The 23,096-nt window shown below is 46.6% G+C and overlaps 1 protein-coding gene across 24 annotated transcripts in view; it reads right to left on the bottom strand.

The window, feature by feature from the left end:
* Positions 1 to 23,096, bottom strand: part of KCNMA1 (potassium calcium-activated channel subfamily M alpha 1) — a 741,810-nt gene that overhangs the window by 220,478 nt on the left and 498,236 nt on the right. For all 24 annotated transcript variants that reach the window (XM_060286605.1, XM_060286606.1, XM_060286602.1 and 21 more), the window contains 3 exons: positions 15,120 to 15,195; positions 12,955 to 13,125; positions 11,284 to 11,375 (listed from right to left, as the gene is read on the bottom strand). In XM_060286605.1, coding sequence (XP_060142588.1) covers positions 11,284 to 11,375; positions 12,955 to 13,125; positions 15,120 to 15,195 — 339 coding nt within the window. The remainder of the gene's footprint in view (positions 1 to 11,283; positions 11,376 to 12,954; positions 13,126 to 15,119; positions 15,196 to 23,096) is intronic.

The raw sequence follows: 23,096 nt of genomic DNA, 5'->3' as shown, positions 1-23,096 counted from the left end.
GGAACTTCAGTCCAAGTCTTAAAAATAGATACTGAGAACCTCAGAGCAGGAGATGTTGGCTGTATTTACCAGTCCAGCATGTACCCTCCTTTCAACAGCACCTCATTTTTTGGGAAAAATTAAAATAGTTTAAATTTTTAAATGATTTCAAAGAGACTTAGGGTTTATAAATTAATTAATTTTTGATCTTTCCTCATTGGATTTGGCTATAGGAAGAGACTGCAGTTACCTAAATGTACAGATTCGTAAAATCAGGCGCTAGATTTGTTTTGGACACACACACATATATACACACACACAACTTTTTTTTTTTTTTTGACGTCTTCAAAGTACTTGCAAAGAAAAATGCATTGATCAGACCACGGTGAGGGCCCAGCGCTCTGGTTGTCTACAATGGCGTTCGTGATAAGATTAAGCAAAAACCTAAACCTTGGCCTGGGGAAAGGATGGAGGGAGAGGTGTGAGAAGAGGACATGCAGATAAGCCCTGCTTCTGCTGCTTGTGCACGTAATTAAGAAGCCGCTCCTCATCTGGAGCACGGGCTCTGTCCAACCTAAAGAGTAGCACCTCATTTTTAATTTGGGGAACCACCCGTCCCCAATCCGATGTAGTCTTGGGACCTTTAACCACGGTTCCCTGCCCAAACTAGGCCAACCAGAGCTTTTCAATCTTAAATGAAGGGACACTAAGTTAACGGTGGGAACTGACTGATCCTGATGGTGAAACCCTGTAAGGACTTTCACTGAGTTGCTGCATGCTGGATCCCAGGGCTGCTTTTCTAGCTAATCTCTGTCCTTTCCGAGATCTTCAGCTTTCCTCTGAATGTCATAAGATACTCTAACCTCCGAAAAAGAAAATTCCTTTTCTGCTGAAGTCAGCAAGAATCAGTTTCTGTTGCCTATATCCAAAGAATCCTAACTATAGCATTTGTTTACTTTAGCTTCTCATTGAATTCTCACAATAACCCAGTATGCAGGTTTTATCACCACTATTTTGTTTTTTTTCTCCTCCTTCCTTCCCTCCTGGAAGAGGACTCACACAGCTTCTTAAGTAAGCAATTCCATAATGGCCCACTTCTCACAAATTACACCGGTTCTTCCTTGTGTCTCTCCCCAACACCCTCCCTCACTCCTCTGCATTTTATCCATCCACTACTGCAGGGCTTGGTGGCCTTTGGCCATTTTTAAGTAAGCCAATCTTTCTTTGATCTGATTCTTCCTATCCTAGGTGGTTCTCTGCTCTTACAGAGAAATCCAGGCACTGAACAGCACTTTCCTCTATTCAGATCAAATCAGATTTGCCTGTTTCCACTTGGTAATGATGCTTCTGAACAGAGGCACCAAGTGGAGAGAGTATGGAGGCAAAAGTCAGCTACACCCTTTGGGGATGAAGGTGGAACAGAGGGAGAATGAGTCCAGGCAAAGAAATGGTCCTTAATTTTCCCTTGTAGAGGGGAGGTATTCTAGCTTTGATGTGCAAAGTGAGCCCCACCTCCTTCCTGAACAGCCCTGGTAAATAATGCATCATGGCCCTAAAACATGTGCTGCTGGGATTGACTCTCCCATAACCACAATCAAGTTGACACATCCTGGCCTCGTTCCCCAGCCACACCCAAGGGTGTTGCCCCAGCTAGCATATGTTGCTAGCCATCCACTTTGAGTAGACCCCAACACATTAAGCCTCCATCTGGGAGCCTCCACGCATAAGTACTGGGAGGATTCTACCAGTTCCAGAGCTTGCTAAGGCATAGGATGCCACAGAAGGACTTTGTCAGATATGGAAATGATGGGAACTCAGGGTGGCAGCAGCAGTTCCCCTACCTCCCAAATCTTTTCACACCCCTCTCTCACTGGGTCCATCGTTAGACCCATAGCTTTTTAGATGCACAAGTCACCCCACTGTTACCTCTGCCCCAACTACTCTAACGGGTACATTTAACAATGTGAATCATCAACTTGCTTTTAGGAGCATTCCCTCTAAAATGCCTGTAGCCTTCATGATTCTTTTATACCTTCATTATTTTATTGAACAAAGTTCCTGCCAAAAGAGCATTTCACGGGGACGATGCTCCTCTGTGATCCAGCTTCTGTTTATTATCTGTGCTGCCGAAGCGCGCACCACCCAGCTTCTGTTTATCGGCTACTGGCTCCTTGGATGGCTCTGATTGGTCCAAGTCTCAGATAAGCTCCAGGAGAGCAAGAATCACATTTTCTTGTTCATCCTTTGAACCACAGCACCTAGCAGAGCGCCTGGACCGTAACAGGGCTCAAATAATTGTTAGTTGAGCAAATACGTTGGGATAGGAGCTTTCTTAGATCTGTTCTATATACTAGCTGGCATTTGCCTTTGAGGTCAGTGGCTAAGGCCATAAAACCTCCCACAAGATGGGCACGCATCTATCTCTGAACATGTGTCCTTACTGAGAAGGTATAGTGGGGGAGATAAGATTGTTTTTACTGACAAGTGGTACCCACATTTGGAGCAGCCCCTGTGGTTCTGGGGGTGGGAGCAGGTCATTGTTTCCCAATACCAGTAACAGACGTGGAGGCACAGAATCAAGTTTCCATGGGTTTCACGTTGCATGAGCCTCTAAAGGTTGTTTTTTTTTTAATAAAAAGAGCCCTCGGACTTGGGCAGTTAGAAAGTTTCCTGGTTTATTTTCAGTGTATGATGGCAGCATCAGTGGGATGAACACCAGATCTACTGGGAACCACTGTGCACGACTCTGGAAAGACTTCTATGAGAATGGATGACACAGCCGGAAGACAGAAACCACGGGGCAACTTAGTCTTGCCTGGTTGTGTTTGTTCTTTACATTCAGAATCTACCCAGGAAGCATTCACCCAATCAAATGTGAGGTTAAGCAGAAAGAATCTTCAGGGATTATAATTAGAAAAGTCACATTCAGAGTTCTTTTTCTTTAATGAAGAAAGAATATTTGAGAATGCAAGTCTAAGTCTGGATATGACTTTGTTTTTTAAGGTACACAGTTCATCTCCCACCTACCTTTCTATTCTTGTTTTCAGAACAACAGCTGGAACATTTTGATAAGCGTGTGGAAGGGAAGAGAGACAGCAGAAAAGTGTGGAGGGGGTGGGGGGGGGAGGGAGACAGCCTTCATTCCATTAGTATTATCTGGAGATTGATTTAATATGCACCCAAGTCTCTCCAAATAGAGCTTCAAGTTTAAAAAGGACTGAAGATCCAAAGCAGAGGCAAAGAGAGAAGTGCTCACATCCACAGCCACCAAGACCCCTCTCACTGGAAAGGGATACCGGGTACTTTACATTACACAATACAGCACCTAACGACACTTGCTTCTGGTATCTGCCCCTTGGTACTGAATTCCAGAAGTAGTCGAGGGGTCATTTTTCCAAAGTATTAGGGCAATCTCACTTTTTTTTCTTCCCCCCAAAGTTTAATGCTAATCAAACCAGAATGCCTAATCAGTCCAAGATGGCCTGTCAACTTGAATTATCTGTTTGTCTTCCTATTTACTCTGTCTGTCTGTCTACAGTTCTTCATATCTCTGTGAAGATCAGTTATTGGGGCCTGTGTTTCCTTCTGACTAGAATGGCTACCAGATGATCCTTCCTGGTGATATGTTGATGATTTGCTAATTTATGGCTTTTAAAATCTAGGAATCTGAAAACCTTGCTGAGAGTTCAGGCTGGGAATCACGTGGACCCCGCGAGGAGAGGGCTGAATGGCTTACTTGTCAAGGGATCGAAGTTTGTATAAAATGCAAAGTTTCAGTGACATTTCAACCAGAGGGATGTCTGTGATGCAGAAATCATAAATGGCATCTTATAGGGACCATGCCTCCCAGGAGCAGCACAGGCCACGGAGGAGGGGGAGGGAGTGTGGCCCGAGCTACACGTGTGTGGGAAAGGAAAGGACATGGGGCTCAGCCCATGAATTAACCCCACGTCCTCTTCCCAAGCACTGGGGTCAGGCCTTCTCAGAAAGAGTAGAGAAAGAAGTGTTATTGTAGGGAGACCGTGACCTCTGGGAACCAAGTGGGGAGGTTTACACAAGCTCTGAGTTTGAACTCCCCGACCACTTTGGTGGCCAAATAATGTAACATATAGCTCAAGACAGATGTGGTGTACTTGGAGATTTTTATGGGTGTGTAGAAATACATTTATCCCCAGTGTCTGGCGTGTTGCAAGCACTCAATAAACACACGTGGACTAGATGAAGATGAAGCAAGACTCACGTCAGTTCTCTTTGGGGGCAGGAAATGGACTATGGGGGTAGATAAAAGAAGTCTTCGTAAAGAAATAATCCCTGTTCTGGTGCAGCAGACTGTTTAAGATTCCAATTCTTTTTTTAAACAGTGGTCTAGAACCAGGTGGGCAAAACCTGAGTGGTAGAGAAAATGGAATTTCCTGTTGATACAAGACAGCCAGGCAGGAGGGAAGAGAATGTGGTCTCGAAAAAGAACAAAGGATGCGGAGGGAGATGAAGGGCTTATTTCACATCAGAGGAAAGACACAAAATTAAATGACCTGATAATCAGGAAGCAGGGAAGGGAAGCAGGATGTCCTCTCCTGGTAAGTCAGCGGATAGCACTACTGCAGGCAAACTAGGCCTGAGAGAGAAATGATATTTTAAGACATAGTTTCTTGGAGGCAGAACTAAAGACCGATGGTTTCAGGAGGGGTTCCCGTAATACGAATTTTAAAACCTAGGGTGTTAGCTCCCCTTCGCCTAGGCGGCAACAGAAGCTGGGGTAGGTGGCTGTTGAACAGGTTGTAACAGCCCTTCCTCTGAGGTGTCACCTCTCTGGACCACTTTATCCCTGTAAATAATCCGTTTTGCTCTATAACAGCATCTTAGGTCTTTTTCGTTTTGGCCACACGTATTAAAATCTGTACTTGGCATTTTCTTTAGTCCTACCCTTGCCATTGTCTGTCAGTGCCACTGCCATTGCCCCCCGGAGACTGTAACCTCCACGTGACGGGTGCCGTGTGTAACTTGCTCACCACTGAATCTCTGGCACCCAACACCACCCCAGCAACCTGCCCGACACGTACTGGCTGAATGTCTGCAGCCACAACGAGCGAACCAGCGAAGGTGATAACAGGAGTGGGTAGTGCGGCAGGTAACTGTGCTCTCTGTTCTTTCTTGAAATTTTGCTCTAAATTATTGAATGCTTTTTAAAACATGAGCACTGACATGGAGGCACCTGATAAAGCACTCTGGTTCATTTTTAAACGGAAAAGCATGATAAAGGCTGCCCACCTCTACAGCTTTAAGGCTGCATCGTACAACCCTGAGGCCACACCTGAGGTCGAAGATAGACCGCCCAAACTCCCTCCTGAAGGACTCAGCCTCCTGAGGGTTAAAAGCTGAGGTTCCCACTCAAAGCTATGAAATAAAGCCAGGGAGTGTATGTATCTCGCCCAAGACTTTCCAGGAGGGACATCTGCTACCCTAGTTCTCACTGACCATTAGAAACCACCATCAAAGAAATGCCCTGAGCTGTGCAGACCGGCTGGGGAAGAGAAGGACCCAGATGGATACGTCTGCCTGGGCAGAGATGCTCTTCTCCAGATGGTAAGCAGGTTGGCTCTGCCCAGGAGGGAGCCCAAGCCTGATAGATCGCTACAATCCACCATGGCTGGTCCCCTAGGAAATGACCTCCCCAGGAAGGGGAGGAACTTGTTGAAATCCACAAATAAGGCACAAATTTCATTTTGGTCAATGATCTGTCTGTCCATCCTGGAGAGCCCCTCATTGTTAGACATGGTCAAGAGGTAAATACACTTCCAGTCTAACCAAATGAGAAAAATCAGGAAGAAGTGGTTTGGCCCGTCTCCACCTTTTTGTCCTTGACGCTGAGGCCAGGCTCCTTAGAGGCACTAGGTAAGCAGAAGGGGGAGACAGGCCCAAAGTGATGCTCGTGGTGCCTTTCTCTTCCTGGTCATTGTGTGTGCAATGTTCTGGCCCTACTGTGGGTAGAGGTGGAGGAAAGGATACAATGATAGGATCATGGAGTTTAGAGCAGAGAGGGGTCTCAAGAGATGATTTAGAGAAGCAGCATGGCCCAGTAGAGCAGACTGCCCCTGGGTTCAAATCCCAGATCAACCCTTTACTAGCTGTGCGATGTCAGGCAAGTCACCGCAAATGGAGATGAGAGTAATATCTTCCTCACATGGTCGCCACGAGGATGGGGAAGGATGCAAGCGTTCGTAGATATAATTTGTAGTAATTATTACTGTCATAGAAGGCAGTCCCAGGGCTTGGGGCATATAGATTCATGTTCTCATTTCCAGAAGTATGTGGCACTCCTCGGTCTATGTAAGGAGGAGGTCTAAGAAAAGCCACGTCATTTACATTGCACTGTTTCGCTCTAAAACAATCTTAGGTCGTTTTTGTCTTTGCCACACAGCTTTCAAGACAGCTTTCTTGAACTGGAGCTAGAGCCAGGTTAGTCTGTGACAACTATTCCCCGACCAGAAGAGGGGCGCAGACGCCTCATGCCGCTGGGGGATCTTCCTCCTAGTAAGCTACATTCAGCTTCCCATCCCCCTTTCTCTACTCCTTGCTCTCAACTGTCCAGCTCTCTCTCTGTGTCCTCCTAGCATTTGGCTACCAGGAATCAGTAGCATAATCCAAACCCACCCATCCTCCCCTCTCCAAACACCTGGCCTGGGACTCCCTCAGTTTCGGGACCCAGGAGCCCGTCATGGGAAGTACAATGTCTGGATGGCTCCCCAGCCCAGCTGCCTCTGACAAGGGGGTTAGGGCAGATGGAGTCCTCTCTCTGGCCGATTATCTTCCATGGCCCTTGGCCACGTGACCTAGGACCATGATCTTGTCAGTTCTCATACACGAACCAGGAGTGCGCTGAGTCACAAGCAGAGAAGAAACCTCTGGGGGAAACAGCAGGGGCTGTGGGAAGAAGAAGAGCGAGCTGGAACCCCAAGGCCATGGGAGCCTCACCCCTCCACTCCCCCACCTCTGAGCAGCTTGGAGCTTACAGGAAGGGAAGGAGGCGGAGGCAGTGGCCTCGAGAGGCAGGCTGGGCTGCAGGAGAGCTACTCTTCTGAGTAAGATCTGAGGTCTCAGCCCAAGAGACTCACTGTCCCCAAGACCTCCGACTCAGAGAGACTGCCTGCCTTGACACTGATTGGACCTTTGGTTATCAACACCCAAGTCCCTATCTCAGGAGCGCCCCCTACCTCATAATGGATAAACGAGAGAAGGACTCACACGCATCTCCCCACATCTACTGTTGGCTCTAGGTGTCTTGTGGGAGGTCAGGTGAGGAATGTTGATGAGAAAACATTGGCGTGAGCCTCTGTGGGCCCTGGATGTCGTGTCGCTGGTGAGGATGCTCTGGGGATGCTACGTGAAGTGTTTACATTATGTCAAACACACAGAACTGAAAATGAGGTGACAACGAAATCTTCATATTCTCCAATATCCTGAAATTGGGTGTAGCGTGAACAAAACCCCGAGGTTCTCTACCTAAATTTTTCTTTACTTTAAATAATCTTGGAATTTCCAAGTCGTGTGTCTCCTCAGCTTTGGGTTACACGTTACCTTGAGTTCTCTGACAAGTTAATGCATTGTTAGAGAGGTTATTTCTGAGCAAAATGTGCACTCGTAAACAAACCCCTTAACTATGTTTATGTTTTAATTACTTTCTGGGCCTCCAGATGAAATCTCAGGGAGAAAAGATACACGTACGTGTGTCCATGGGTATAGCACATATATTTATGCATACACAAAAACACGGGGCGAAGTGCGCTATTTTAAGAGTCTGAACTCTATCTTTCAAAAAAGTTTAGCTGCTTTCCTTTTGCAAATGCATTTAATTTTATCTGGAAACTTTTTGACATTAGAAATAGAACAACTGTAGTTTCTCATTACGTTTGCTGCCAGAATCCATGCTTGGTTGCTCAACTAAAGACCTTATATTGCTAATTACTACCACATGCCCGTATCCCAAGCGAAAGAAAACTTATTGATTCTGACAGCCCATTCTCTCAACACTGAATTCCAAATGAAAACTCAAATTTTGGCCAAACATAACATTTCATCAATCTTGTTCTACTGACTGGAAAAACAACATCAAACAAAGGGTGCTAATGGCCCTTTATTACCGTTCCTTTCCCAGGCTTATATTTTCTGATGAAAGATCTAAGTGACCAAAGGGCTTCTTTAAACTACTTAGTAATTAGCTTTTGAACCAGGAAACAATGCGTAAAGTAAAGTGAACAGTCCCGGTGCTGATGACAGAACGTACTTTCTGTCCGCGGGGTCGGAGGACCTCGGAGACCCAGAGTGAACATTAAAAGCAAAGTGTGCATTTTCATAAAGGGAGAAGAAGAAAGAGAGAGAGAGAGAAAAAGAGAGAGAGAGAACCAGGCTAAAACCGGTGATAAAAGATGCTGATGGAGCCAGAACAAAAGCTGCGGGAAGTCTGTGATCTCAAGCCGTCAGCACGCGGGGGGGTCTGAGTGGAGCTGCCAAGGCCAAGGGACAACCGGAAGGGACCGGAGCGGGTGAGCGGCCGTGGGTCTCAGGGCCTCCTCTGGGTCACCCGTCAACAAAAGGCACCAGCCAGCAGGCCCACCCACACTGGACTGTGGCAGCTACTTTGGAGAAAAAACAAAATGTACGTGGAGTGAGAGTCAGGAAATATTTTCAACGTTGACGTCAAGGCAATTGATTTTATTGACTTCTTCAGGGGCAGTGAGTGAGAGGGGAAGGCTGGCGGAGACAGTGGGGTGGGGAGGCCATAAAGGCAACCTGAGCCCTTGGAATGCCTTCTGCTTTACGGAGACTTGTCCACGCCTTCGAGGCAAAACGAACCGAGAAGCTGTTTTCCTCTTGGCACAGAAAAAATGAACAATGGAAATCTCTGGACTTATTTGGCCTTTTGGATCCAACCAACGGCCCAGGAATCGGAACAGCTTGGTTCTCATCTCATCCAGGGCTGTTACAATAATAGGAGGAAGAGGGCCCCATCAGAGGGAAGGTGGGGAGACTTGCTGCCTCCACAGAAAAGACGCCCACTGGCCTCCTCTTGCCCACTGGCCTCCGTGCCTTTGAAAGGAAACGGGTGTCCTGTGGGTAGTTCCAGAAAATGAGTCCTTTTTTCCACCTCCTCATTTTCTGAATGGAGGACTGGATACCTGAGCTCGAGATGCAGTGAGATCACTGATGGGAGAGGAGGTTGTTGGCTCCTTCCAATCTGACGGATGGATGGAAATGCGATGCTACCGCTTTTATTTTTCTCTTAAAAAACAAAATAGGCTATTCAAGAGTTCATTTTAAAATGTATGAAATTTAAAAAACAGAAACAAAATCCTAGTTCTGTGATAGGAACTTCTGTGACTGGGAAGGAGAATGATAATTAAAATATCCTGCATCTTTTTCTAATTCTTTTCCCAATTAAGTTGTTACAGAATATTGAGCAGGGTTCCCTGTGCTATACGGTAGGTCCTTGTTGGTTATCCATTTTAAATACAGCAGTGTGTACATGTCAATCCCAAACGCCCTAACTATCTCTCCTCCCACCGCACCCTTCCCCTCTGTTAACCATAAGTTCGTTCTCTAAGTCTGTGAGTCTGTTTCTGTTTTGTAAATAAGTTGAAAAAGAATAGATACATGTATATGTATAACTGAATCACTTTGCTGTACACTGGAAACTAACACAATATTGCTTATCAACTGTACCCCAATATGAAATAAAATGTTAAAAAAAAAATCCTGCATCTTGACCTGGGATGTAGTTCCTGGGTTTGTACAAATCCTTGAGCTGTACATGAAAGACGTGTGTATCTTACTGCAAGGAAGTTAAAATGAAAGCAAAAACTCAAAAGCAAACAAAGCTGAGTGCCCAAGAAAAAGCTTTAAAAAGAAAACAGTACAGGGACTTCCCTGGTGGTGCAGTGGTTAAGACTCCGCCTGCCAAGGGGACACGGGTTCGAGCCCTGGTCCGGGAAGATCTCACATGCCGCGGAGCAACTAAGCCTGTGCACCCCAACTACTGAGCCTGCGCTCTAGAGCCTGAGAGCCACAACTACTGAGCCCACACGCCACAACTACTGAAGCCCACCTGCCTAGAGCCCGTGCTCTCAAAACAAAGGAAGCCACCACAATGAGAAGCCCGCGCACCGCGATGAAGAGTAGCCCCCGCTCGCCACAACTAGAGAAAGCCCACGCACAGCAACGAAGACCCAACGCAGCTAAAAATAAATAAATATATATATATATATATTTAAAAAAGAAAGAAAGAAAAATCAAAGAAAACAGTACAGAATGGTTGCTTCCGCCCTGCCTGCCTCCAACCTTCTCCTCTCCAGACGGGAGGACAGAGCAGTCAAGGCCCTGCCATCTACTTAGGAGTAAAACTTCCGGTTGACAACGGACCCACACATTGACACTGATATTGACAAAATGATGCAAGCACAAAATGAAACAGTCCCCAATAAGAAAGCATTCACGAATGGGAAGCCAAACAAAAGATGCATCAGGAAGAGCGTGCCGTGCCCTGACGTACCATAAATCTAGTATTTCCTGCCAAGAAGGAATTTCAACTGAGTAATCATTCCCTTTGAGGACAAGCTCGGTGCCTCCTAGCTAGAGAACTGGTTCCCCGGTGGCCACAGTGCCAAGGTGACCTCGATCTTGCCCTCCTTAGGACTTCCCTGTAAGAGTAGGAGCCCATGTTATGGCTGCACAAAAACCCCATAGGATGGCATCAGTTTCATCTGAGGGACAGGAATGTAATCACTCACCTAATGAATATAAAGAATGAGTGAGCTGGGTTTACGTGTTGGGGATGAGAACAGAAAATATGGCCCCAGTTACACGTGGACCCCTTCCAGGATACATCTGTCGTGTCTCTTGGAAAGATGTGGGGGGGAAGAGAGTTGTGAATGGGAACAAGCCTCAGGAGTTGGTCCACGTGTGATAACTTCGCGGGGGTAATTCTGACATCACACCCCACACAGAATGTGGCCCTTCGGGGGGGTGGGGAGGGGCAGGATTCAGGTGTCTCCGCCACAGGGGCTCTGAAAGTCACTCAACCACATCTTTTTTAATGCAACTGACTTACTTTCTGCCTCCATGTTTGTTAAAAGTCCCGCCGAATTTATTCCGATTCAGGATGAGAGCAGCAATTTCGGGCACGTAGCGGGCAAACATTGCCTACATGCATGAAACAAAGAAACGAGAGCCAAAAAAAAAAAAAAAAAAAAAAATGGCATGCAGAGAGGATTCTACTGCAGTGGAAGCAACAAAACCTCTTGGCATACTTACTTTCTTCCACTAACCGCACTATAGGAGCCCCCGTATTTCTTGCGGTTTCCTATTAACTCTATGATTTCAGGGACGTAGCTGGCAAACATGGCCTGAGGAAAAGATAGGAGACAGAAGAGAGACTAAAAAGACAGGCCAAAGAAAGGGGGTGACCTTTTCAGAAGTGGGGGGTATTAAGATCTGAAAACACAAAAGGGCTAGAACTGCAAAGGTACATATTAATACGTTAGGTTGTAAAAAAATAAATAAATAAAAGCACAAAAAGGGCAAGCTCCTGAAAATACACAGGACAAAACAAACATTAGCCAACCTAGACAACTAAAAAAAAAAAATCACAGTCAAGAAAAATGTAAAGGAGACAGGAATAAATAAATTGATATCTAGTTCTTCTTCCTGAATAGAAATAAGGGAATGCATGCATGCTGGAAAAATCACACACACACACACACACACACACACACGCATTATTTCAAGAGAAGCCCTTTCTTTCTAATTATAGTTCACATGAGAATCTATGCCTTTATGAACGATTAAAGACAATAAACACCAAAAGAGGATTTAAAAATATATAAACTTTTCCACTAAAAAAAAAAATCACTAAAAAGCACAAAACGTAAATTTAAGAAATCACATAGGAAAGGACAGCAAGGAGAAACACAAATCTGCCATGTTTTGTCCAACAAACATTGTGTTTGTGGCTGGATAAAGGGGTCTCATCTGCAGGGGCCTCACGGGTGCTGTGAGAACACTGTGCTAATGTACACACCACACGTACATTTATATGCATTTTTCAAATGCATATGCCACATGCATACACAACAGAGATGTGGATGCATTAAATAAATGCACGTGCGGTGTACATGTGTGAAAGCTGTGTGTGAGTTTAGGGTTTTAATCACTTACCTCACACACAGCAAACATCTAAACGTCAAATGAGCTACTTTGAAAGACAAAATGCAGCCACCACCGATGAGTTGCCAGAAACCCCTCTTGAAAAGCACAACACATCATAAACCACCGTGATGATCTGCACAGAGCAGAAGAGTAAATAGTGCAACTTTCTGCCTTAAAGAGGGGGAGGGAAAATACCGTGTAAGGGAGTTGGTTGGCTGTTTACAAAACCATACTCTGCTCACGTAATGATGTCCATCCAGAGGAGACCAGCGGGCTCTCCTTCCTCCGGGGTGGGGACACTCCTCTTTAGAGCAAGGCCCCAGCCACAGTGTTTGTTGGAAGTGGAGGGAGGGGGAAGGGGGCAGGGAGCTCTTGAAACCGCAGACTGTCTACAGAGTATCAACAGTATCTACCCCCGTCAGGTGACAGCAGTGCCCTTGCAGAATATCAGAGGCTGAATTACATTACAAAGGCACAGACACTCTCACTTGATCAGTGAGCATCACTTTCTTAAGACAATTAGGTTTGCTCCGGGCTAAATGGCTGTCCCTCACAAGGACACCATGCCTGGGTCTCAGGGTAACAAATCCAATATACCAAAGAAATATGCAGAAAAGTCACCATGGCGTTTGGACTGACTTTAACCGGATTGTAACACTAAGGCAGTCGCTTGCCTCCAGTGCAGAAACACAGTCTCAAATACACAGCTTTCAGAAAACGGATAATAGAAAAATATTAATGACCACAAAAATCAACATTGTAAGAAAGAGTTTTTACCAGTCCCCCGAGGATGAAGAAGACCATGAAGAGACGCCCGAGCGTGGTTTTTGCATAAACGTCCCCGTAACCAACAGTGGACATGGTCACCATGAGCAAATAGACACATTCCCAGTAGGTAAGAGCCTGGTTGTTTTGGAAATTTTCCCATGGGTCCCCTGAATTCTCCACCTAGAGGAAGGAAGAACATTACAGGCGTGATAAACCAGAAACACAGAAGCTCCGGCATCTAGGCTGTTTCTGGATGCACGGCACCCTCGGCCTGGGGAGTTTGCTGGCCTGAGCTGAGCTCTGTAAGTAATGCTTACAACCTCTGAGCAGGTAGTGGAGAAGGTGGAGTGAAAGCCACACCAACGCGTCTGCCCAGCTGATCGGGGCAGAGAGGGGAAGGAACTGAGGAACATATCCAGAGTCCATTTTCTTCTCATCGTTACAAAGATCTGAGGCCAGCTGAATTTTAGGGTGTTGCCTCTAGCCACGTGAGGCTAGAGGCAATGCACTAAAGGGCCAAAGAGGCCCTTCTCTTGAGTTCCTGCTCAGTCCCAAAGAAATTCTGGACCTTCCCACAGGGGACCTCCTCCTTTCATTGTTTTGACCAAGTAGCTGCTCCTTCAGATCATACGAGCGAACCCCAAAGAGCATCCCTTGCAGTCTGACTAGGCTTTCCTTGCTTTGCAGAAGACCAGTGATGGCTCTGCCCTGCGAACTGCAGAAAACTCCCTTGGAAGCACAAAAAGCGAGCTCATGAGAACTATCTCCATCTGCACACCCTGTAGACCTAGGGCCAGCAAGCTTAGTCTGTAAAGGGCCAGATGGTCAATATTTTTGGCTTTGTGGACTACCGGGTTCCCTGCTCTCTGTAGGGACAAATCAACTCTGCAGGGGCAGCAGGAAATCAGGCAGAGGCAACAGGTGTGGAGAGCTTCTGCCCCAGGGTTGCAGTTGGCCCATCTCTGCTTTAGGCTCACAAACACTTGCTAGCCTCCCATCATCTATGATCTGCCGACAAAGCTGTGAGGCAGGCAGGAGAGACACTTTAGAGGAGAGAGGTCCAGCCCTACCATCCACTGGATGGCCAACGCCTGTGACCTGCCAGGGTGGTCCCTGCGGATGGGCAGCCCCAGGCCCCCTCACCCCCGGGCCTCCAACTCTGGCCTCTTTCACACATCAATGCTTGTCCTCAATGTGCCCTTTTCATGGAGGTTTCCTGGTGAAGCAGAAGGTACTTCACACAATAGTAAGGTGAGGCCACTGCTTATTGAAAACAGCCAATGAACCCTCCGTATCTGTGATTTTTGGCACTTGGCAGAATTAGAGTGATTATCTACGGGTGATTTCAGCCAAGGATACCATCAGCATAAAGGAGTGGGTGGGAAACCACCAGATCTAGTGACCGAGTGATTGCCCGGCAGTCTTCCTTGCGATGAGAATTACAAAAATCCCAACGGGAGGGAGGGGTAACAATGCTTCCTTCCACCCCTTATGAGGACGGAGGCTCAGCAAGGGAAAGGCACCTTTACCCAAAGCTTCCAAGTTAGATGAGGCTCCTTCCAGCATTAAAGGTTTGTGTTTGTTTGAAACACACTTCCCACAATAGCTATGCTCCCTAGAAAGCAGGCAGAAATCTGCCCTGGGAAGGTGAGAACAGCTTGACAATAATATAAGGCTTTGGAGTCGTTAATTTAAAAGAATTAACATTTTTGAGACACGAAATAACTTGACAAGCAGTCAGGCCAAAGAATCGAAGAGGGCTTTTTGTAAGGGGCAAGTGGAGGGAAATTGAGGAATCTGAATTTGTTGTTTACTAAGAGATGGGAGCCAGATGTGCAACCTGGTCGCCAACCTTTTCTGGTGATTGCTGAGGAAGCACTGCCATCTTGTGGTTGGCTGGGGTTATTGCAGACAGGAAAAAAAAAAAGCAATGAAAGGGCCCCCATAGCAATACAGGTGAGCTGAAAAACGCAGGTGAAGGGTGTGACCATGACTCACCATCTGGAACTAGTTTGGGGTAAAAGGATTGGAAATTTAGACAACTGTGCAGTTGCTTCTCGTGGTTTTTTTGCATTCTACAGCTGGGCTGAAGTTTTTCTCCCAGGTAATAAAATGACTCAGAGAGGGCCTTGTTCCAGAAACGCCAGCACTGAAGCGTCTTCAAGGATACTTACCAAATGGATGAACCCGGCTGCTGTTAGCCACGTGCTGATAAATATGGAGAGCAGATTCACCAGCTTGATGGAATTACTGTGCAAAAGACACAAGCAAAATCCCCAAGTTACAGAAGAAGACTCACCTGGGGCTGCCTTCCAGAGGAACAGAGCCTCTCTAGTGCCCACTCCCACGCCCAACCCCCCAGAGCCACCATAAGGGAAGGATCTGAAAGGTGGCATAAGGAGCTCAGGCCAGAGCCTATAGGAAGATGACTTCTGAGCTACTGAAAGTTGTCCCTCAATTAAGCCCTCTGATGGTTTAAAATTTTTTCTTTTTATTTTGAAAATCTTTAAATCTACAGAAATAGTGAAAGAACAATATAATGAACACTCGGATGCCCTTCACCTAGATTAACCAGTTAACATTTTGCTACATCGGCTTTAGCTCTATACATTTTCTCTTCTTTTTTTTTCCCTTTTCCTGGCTGAACCATTTACAAGCACATTGGAGACATCATGACACAACCCCCTGAATACTTCGGCACTGAACACCTAAGGAGGACACTGTGCAAGACAATCATAATACAATTGTCCTGCCTAAGGAAACTGACATGGATTCAGTAACATCATCTAATAGGTACTCTTAATCTAGATATCTCCAGTTGCTCCGAAATTAGCTTTACTGATGCTTTCATGTGTTCACCCTGATTCAGGAAGCCATCAAGGTTCATGTGCTGCATTTGATTATTATGTGGCTTTAATCTAGGGGTCAGGAAGCTTTTCTAATAAAAGCACAGATAGTAAATATTCAGGCTTCGCTGGGTCAGAAAGTCTCTGTTGCAACTACTCAATTCTGCTGCTGGAGCAGAAAAGCACCTTGGGAAACCTGTAAAGGAATAGGTGTGGCAGTGTTCCAGGAAAACTTTATTCACAAAGACTTGCAGCGGGCTGACTGGCCTAAGTAGTAATGGCTACTCAGTCTGCCATTCTCTGCTTTATTCTCCTTTAATGTGTAAGTAACACACCCACCCCCAACCAATACACACACCCTTTTAAATCTGTTTTTAGTGCCAATTTAATGTTCTGTGCACCCAGGCCAGCTTTCATCCAGAATGTCCCATATTCTGGACTTGTCTGACTGTTCCCGCCTGAACAGATCCTGTTTCAATACGTCTTTTGAGAATACCCGCCTGGGATGGCATCACATCAGGAAATTCCAACTCAATTGCACCAGGCCCAGTCACCTGGTGAAGGTGGAAACGCCAGATGGCGCCACTGAGAGGTGCCCATTTCCCTTTGTAATTAATATGCCATCTGGGGAGTGGGACTCTGAGACCATATGAATATCCTATTCCCCAACAACCTTATACCTAAAAACTTCAGCATCCACCAGTGTTCCTTGAGGAAGATCGGTTGCCACTCACGAGATATTTAACTCCCTTACAGTAGGGGCCTTGTCGGCAGGGACCCTGGGAGCAGTGAGTCCCTGGTGCACAGCAGGGCCTCTAAGAATCTGCACTGAGTGAGCAGGTCTCCCCTCTGTACTCGTCCCATCTGCCTTCACCCCGTTCACTCCTACTGGGTGTACAGCTCCTCAACCACTGTTGTCAGCAGGTCGCTGCCCTGTCCAAAGGCTCCGGTTGAGTAAAATATTAGGTCCGAATTCCCACCTTCAACACCCTCTGAAGTTTCAGGTCCTCCTACCATGATTCTACACAAACCAGGCAACTTCCATCACAGCCAGACTTACTCACCAAGTCCTTGTTTATGTTATTACTCAGCTCGCAAGCCCTCCCCATCTATCCAAGGATTTCCCTTTCTTCAAAGCCTGATTCAGTCCCTACCTCTTCCTTAAAGTGGTTCTACCCACGGGCAATACAAAGTGACCTACGTCTCCTTCACCTCCAGCTATCCATTGGCTGTCTTAAGGCATCGTTTCAGGTTTCTATTTGACTCTTGTGTTCCCACCTGCATCGTGCAGAAAAGAGCTCTATCTCTTTCAATCTCCCCAGAGGGGCCTAACACTGCCCACAGTGTGGTTCAGCCCATCATCCTGGATGGATTGATCTCCGGCCACTCCCACCTGTTTCTCAAGGGAAACCAATGGTTTAAATTCTCAGAGTTTAAGATCACAGTGGTAAGAATGGCTAACACAGTTCTTTCACAGGGCTTACCATGTGCACCACCATTTTAAGTGCTTCACGTATATTAACTCATCAAATCTTCATAATGACTCTATGAGGCGGTCCCAAGGTTAAGAAACTGACCCAAGTTCAACACAGTAAGCAGCGGAGTTGGGACTTGAACCCAGGCAGTTTGGCTCCAGAGCCTGCCCTCTTGGCCACTACAGTGGAGAACAGTCACAGCCTGGGATCCACCAGAAAGTCTTCCTCATTGTGAAAGTGAAGCTGTGTGTTGAGGATATGAAGAGGGCCAGAGGCTACTGCCCCAGGGAGGATAGAGGCTATCACCACATCCAGTCCCCAACTAGTTTCTCAAGAGGAAGCCAAAATAAAGCAGAACCTCCCTGTCTCTGCCTTTTAGGCCCTCTGAGGTGCATTAACCTTGGAGACAGAGAGACTGATGAGGGACGGGTAGCCAGTGGCAAAGGGAGAGATCTCAGGGAAACGTTGTTCATTTCCTCAGAGGATAATTAAGTGCCAAGGTGATCCACTTACACAGCCCTGGATCCTTGGAGTTTGATCAAAGCAGTGTCCCACCAATAACCATGTGGGGCCCTCTTGAGAGATCACAACTATTGGAGTCTCCGAGCCTCATGGTGCTTTGGAAAAATGACCTTATATGGTGATTATTAATCTCTGATTGTCACAGTGATATTAATAGTACTTAAGGGAGCTCTCTGTTGTGTAGAGAACATTTAATCATTGTTGCTGAAAGAGTCCCTATTTAGCACTGAAATCTGATTATTTTTTATGGCATCTGCATCATTAGAGATGCCCAGTATTAGGAATTTGCTTTTCAAATGAAACTCTATGACCAGGCAATCATCTACAAGCTCTGTGCAAGACACACAAGATTAACTCTTGGTGGACTTTCTCCATATTCTGAAATTTGAACCTCACCAAGCTGAAGAGGGCTCCTTGGAAAGAGGGAAGGGGTTGCAGGACAGGGTTGTGGGCTCTGCATGGCAAGAGGCCACTTCAGGGCCAAGCCCAGGGGTCTGGACCAAAGGGCAAGTTCCCAATGGTTAGAATGACTGGAACTATTCAGGTTCTAGCCCCCCTCAGGATAAGGGACAGATTGTGACGTTAGCATGAGAGCCTAACTTCATTTTCGTGTTTTCCATGATCATTTCTGGGTCCTGCCCCATGAGTTCTCACTAGCCATTAGAGTAATTTGTATCAGTGGATACAGTGAATCATCGTCCATGGGCAGGCACAGAGACTTCTCTGTTCTTATAGATCAGAGACCTTTTTTAGGACTCTGTAGATATTGGGAGAGAGAGTCTGTCTCTGTAGATACTGCAAGAATGAATGTCTGTCTTTTTCCAAGGTCATAGCTGAAAACCCAGAACCACTGAGGGCCATCTCTGCTCTCAGTGTATTTAACAAGACATGTATGGGTTGAGACTGAAAGCATCACCTCTTTCCAAAAAGCAATACGAATTTATCTCTGTTCTACTTGACGAGTATTTTCCTCTTTGTTTCTGGCTGAGAATAGAGACAGGTGCCAATGCCCTTATTTTGTTTTATTGTTACGTTTGCTGGACAGATGTACAATCCCCTCAAAGTCAACTGCACTGTACCCCACGGGAATGAATGGCCTGAACTATAAGACACAGAGCGAAGCAAAATCAATTCAGGCTTGAATTCACCTGATGCTGTCCCTGGTTGTGACAGGAACTGGGACAATCCAAGTGTGTGGTTGTCCTGTCAATTCTAACCCTTAAATCTCTCTCCATCCCTCTCCCTCTTCTCCGAAGGCCAGCCCCTAGTACCACCTGCCTGGACAACTGCCTCGTGACTAGTCTCACGGTCTAGGGCTTAGACGTTTTAGACCCACTCTCTATACAGCTGGTGGAACAGTGGATCTTTCTAAAATGTAAATCTGACCACGTTCCTCTCCTGCCCAAACCCCTCAACGACTCTTCCTTGCTCTCCGAGTCAAATCCATGACATCTGAGAACCTTCACGATGTGGCCTCTGCCTGCAGTCTCTATACCGATTACTCTTTTCAAGAACTTTAACCTTGGAGCCGTTTCTGAGGTAATATATGTAGTGCAGTGATTTCAGTTTCCAAAATGTCAAAAAAAAATGTGTTGTTTAGGTAAATGATGGTACATACATAGAGTGGCATGCTACGTGGGAAATGGAAGTGACATGGTAGAACATTAGTGAGGTTATCTCAGCATCGATGGTGCTGAGGAAACTGTGCTTTATCCTTTCCTACACTGTTGAAATGTTTACACTACACTTTAATAATCAGAGGAAACAGTTAAGGCAACTACCTTTTTTTTTTTAAAAAAAGCACTAGGTGCCCCATGCCCCCATCATAAGTATCTATATCTCCATCATCAGCATTAAATGAGGTATGGAATGACAGCCTTTAGACAGAGCTGCTTCCTTTGCTCTGACGTACGAGGCTGCTTGCCAGTTTGCTGGGCAGCTGAGGAACTCCCAAAAGCTCAGACAGTGGCACGAGGTCTCCCAGTGGCCCCTTCAATATGCCATTTATAGGACATGGAGCCTTTGAGGCCCTTCTGCTGGCTGGCAGTTTGGGGAATGACCTTGATGCTGTCCCGTTACTGTGACTCTCTGTTTTCTCTGTCATCCTGTTCACTCTGTCATCTTTTTCCTGATCTCCTCTTCGTCCTTTCTGTCTCCCTCTTTCCCCACCCCTCTTTCTCTTTCTCTCCGCACCCCCCCCATATATTTCTCTGCCCTGTTTCTTCCCACTTTGGGCCAGGAGAGGCAGCCGAAGAACGGAACATGAAACCACAATTTCATATCATTATTTCAAATCACATTTCAATGTCTCCACCGCTACCCAATACCCCAGGTTGCTGGGGACTGGCCGCTAGAGAAAGTCATACAAAACCCCCGGAAAGATGATGATGGGGTTCCACCCACCCGCCTGGAAGGTCCCTGTGAAAGCAGCAAAGTACAGAGGCGTTACCAGAAAATCCCTCAAGGTACGAAGCCCTACTAGGACCAAGGCTTCTGCTTCTCTGCGGCAGAGCCTGCGGGATCCGTGCCTGGGGCTCCCAGAAGGAAGGGGCCTCGACCAGCCAGGCAGCTGGAGAGGGAACGGGCTCAGAGAGCTATTCTAGACCTCCTGAGTTCCCACAATCAGATGAAGGTTCCGTCTGTGCCCGGTGATCGGGCCTCTCCCTGCCCTCCTAATCTCATCTTTCTCTTTTCCTACCATGGAAACCCCAGTCTCCAAGAGCACAGAATTACTCAACGTTCCCCCAAGAGCCATGTTCTACGTGCTTTCCTGCAGCTTCCTTGACTGGAAGTCACCCCACTCACCCTTTCCTCTCACACGCCTAATCTCCAGCACCACCAGAATGACACCTGGCTTTCTACAAGGCTCACCGAAGACACCCCCTTTGCCTTGAAAAGATCCCCGACTGCCTCGCACTTATGCCGAGCCCCACTTAATCACTCTCCTCCATGCCTCCCAAGCCCTGGGGGGTACCTGTACCCTCAGCACCAACTGCACTGTGGGTCAGTCCTCCCCCAGGGAGCTCTCTGAAAGTAGGACTCAATCCCGGCACCCATGTCGCTGCTGCACAGATGGGGGCTCAATTCAAGCTTGAATTCACCCTGATGCTGTCCCTGGTTGTGACAGGAACTGGGATAATCCCAGTGTGCGGTTGTCATGGAAACCACCCTCCCACAAGACAAGGAGCTTAATTCTGTGGGAAGTGGGGTGTTTGGGGAAATGCTGCTGGGGGCTTAGGATGGCAGACATCCCAGTAGCCTGCCACCCCGTGACTCTCCCAACGTAGAGTCACCTCTTTCCCTCACTCGCTGCTTCAGATTTTCCCCCTCTGCACTGGGAGAATGAACCCCCATAACTGTGGAGTCATCAGGTGGAATGTTTCCCCAGGGATGCTAGCGCTATTTCCTGCATCCAGAGGAAAGGAGTCTTTTCCAAGGAATGGGAAGTTGGCGGGTCTCTTGGCAAAAGCCTAGAAAAAGATAGTTTACTCAGGGCTTCCCTGGTGGCGCAGTGGTTGAGAGTCCGCCTGCCGATGCAGGGGACACGGGTTCGTGCCCTGGTCCGGGAAGATCCCACATGCCGCGGAGCAGCTGGGCCCGTGAGCCATGGCCGCTGAGCCTGCGCGTTCAGAGCCTGTGCTCTGCAACGGGAGAGGCCACAACAGTGAGAGGCCCGCGTACCGCAAAAAAAAAAAAGGTAGTTTACTCAGATGGCTTATCATTCTCCCAAGTCCAGGAAAGATCCACATGGAGTACGAGGCAGGTGAGAACACAGTTCTCTCCATGTTATTCCTCAGAGTAATGGCACCTTCTCAAAATGCTGGCGTCAGAGGATTGAAAGCCCCCTAAACAAGCAAACTCGAGACAGGGAGAAAGAGGCACTATACCAGGTTAGACAGTGTGGATGACTCCACGTAACACCGTCCCCACAAGTATCTCTTAAATACAGCTCCTGGGATTGCCACTGGGTCCCCACCAAGTCTACCCGTAAAAATACAGTGTAGTGGAGCAAATATGATACAGGCAAAACTTGAGGACTGCTAGCTTTGTTGACCACTTTAATTTCAAGAGGAATATGAGTCCCTTGCATAGAAAAGTCATAGAAAGGTAGAAATGAAGGTTACTGTCACTCAGAAGAAATACGAAGAATAACAATATTCAGTCTATATTAATAATAGTATACACTATTAAATGGAGCGCCAACCAATTCTGACCCCAGGATAATGAAAGTAAAGGGCGTTGGGACACACTGTAGAAGATTTCCATGGCATTCGACGCTTATTTTCTTTTTAACTTGACTAATAGGAAGTGAATTTATTCCCCCATTCACGTAGATGAATAGTTAGTGAGGGGAAACCAATGTGAAATGAAAACAAACGAGAATAAACAAAACACACTAAGACCCAAAGAGGAAAGCCTGTCACATTTGTTGGATGTGACATACTCAGGAAGCTGAGTCCCAGCCTCAGTTACTGGGAAAACAATGCTGAATCCAAGCTCCCCCAAAATGCAGGTTTATTAATTACAAATCACAAACATAGAGATGTCCTGTTTTTCATCATTTATCAAACACGTTAAGGCCAACCAAAGAGGAAATGGAACATTAGCAGTGAGCTTCTCAACGTGTAATTTCCTATGAGAGAAATTTATGACCTGTACTTATTCTCCATTAAAGGACATCCAACCTCTTTTATTAGTTTATTCATCAAGGCAGCCCTGGTTTCCGGCCAGCTCTGAGAACCTGCAGGTCCTCAGGAAAGGGGTCTCTGGGGTTTTTTTTTCTCCTGGTCCAGTAGTGTTTTCCAGATCATAATACAGTTAACAGAAGTAGTCATGGTGCATTCGGCGGGCGGTTTTTAGATATTCCCCAGAAGGCAATTCACAGAGCAAGCCCCAGGGGCTACATGGGCTATAAAGTGAACATCTAGAATGTACTTTGAAATGAAATGATTTTCTGTTTGCCGTATGAGGTTTGTGATTGCCTCTCAAAGAGCACTGCTTCCATTGCTTTTATGGCCAGGTTCAATTTCTTTGTTAGTGATGTAATAAAGGGGTGATTTAAAACCCGGGAGCAAGGACTTCCCAATCAATGAGCAGACCTATCCCTCACCCACTGTGCACCTCTCTCCATGGTGCTGCGGCCGGTGTCCAAGCAACCCCACAAGGTCCCCCAAAACTGTCTCTACTTCCCCCCATACACAGCTGCTTCTTTTTCTCTACCATAGAGTCCTCGCCCTGCAGAAGACCCTACCTCTAGGCCTCCCCTGGGTTTCTGTGTTAGATCACTCTCTCTGTGCATAAGAGAACT

Source organism: Globicephala melas, chromosome 16 (genome assembly GCF_963455315.2).
Source record: "Globicephala melas chromosome 16, mGloMel1.2, whole genome shotgun sequence".
Taxonomy (NCBI): domain Eukaryota; kingdom Metazoa; phylum Chordata; class Mammalia; order Artiodactyla; family Delphinidae; genus Globicephala; species Globicephala melas.
Note: the sequence above shows the minus strand (reverse complement) of the source record. Positions and strands in the feature narration are given on the sequence as shown.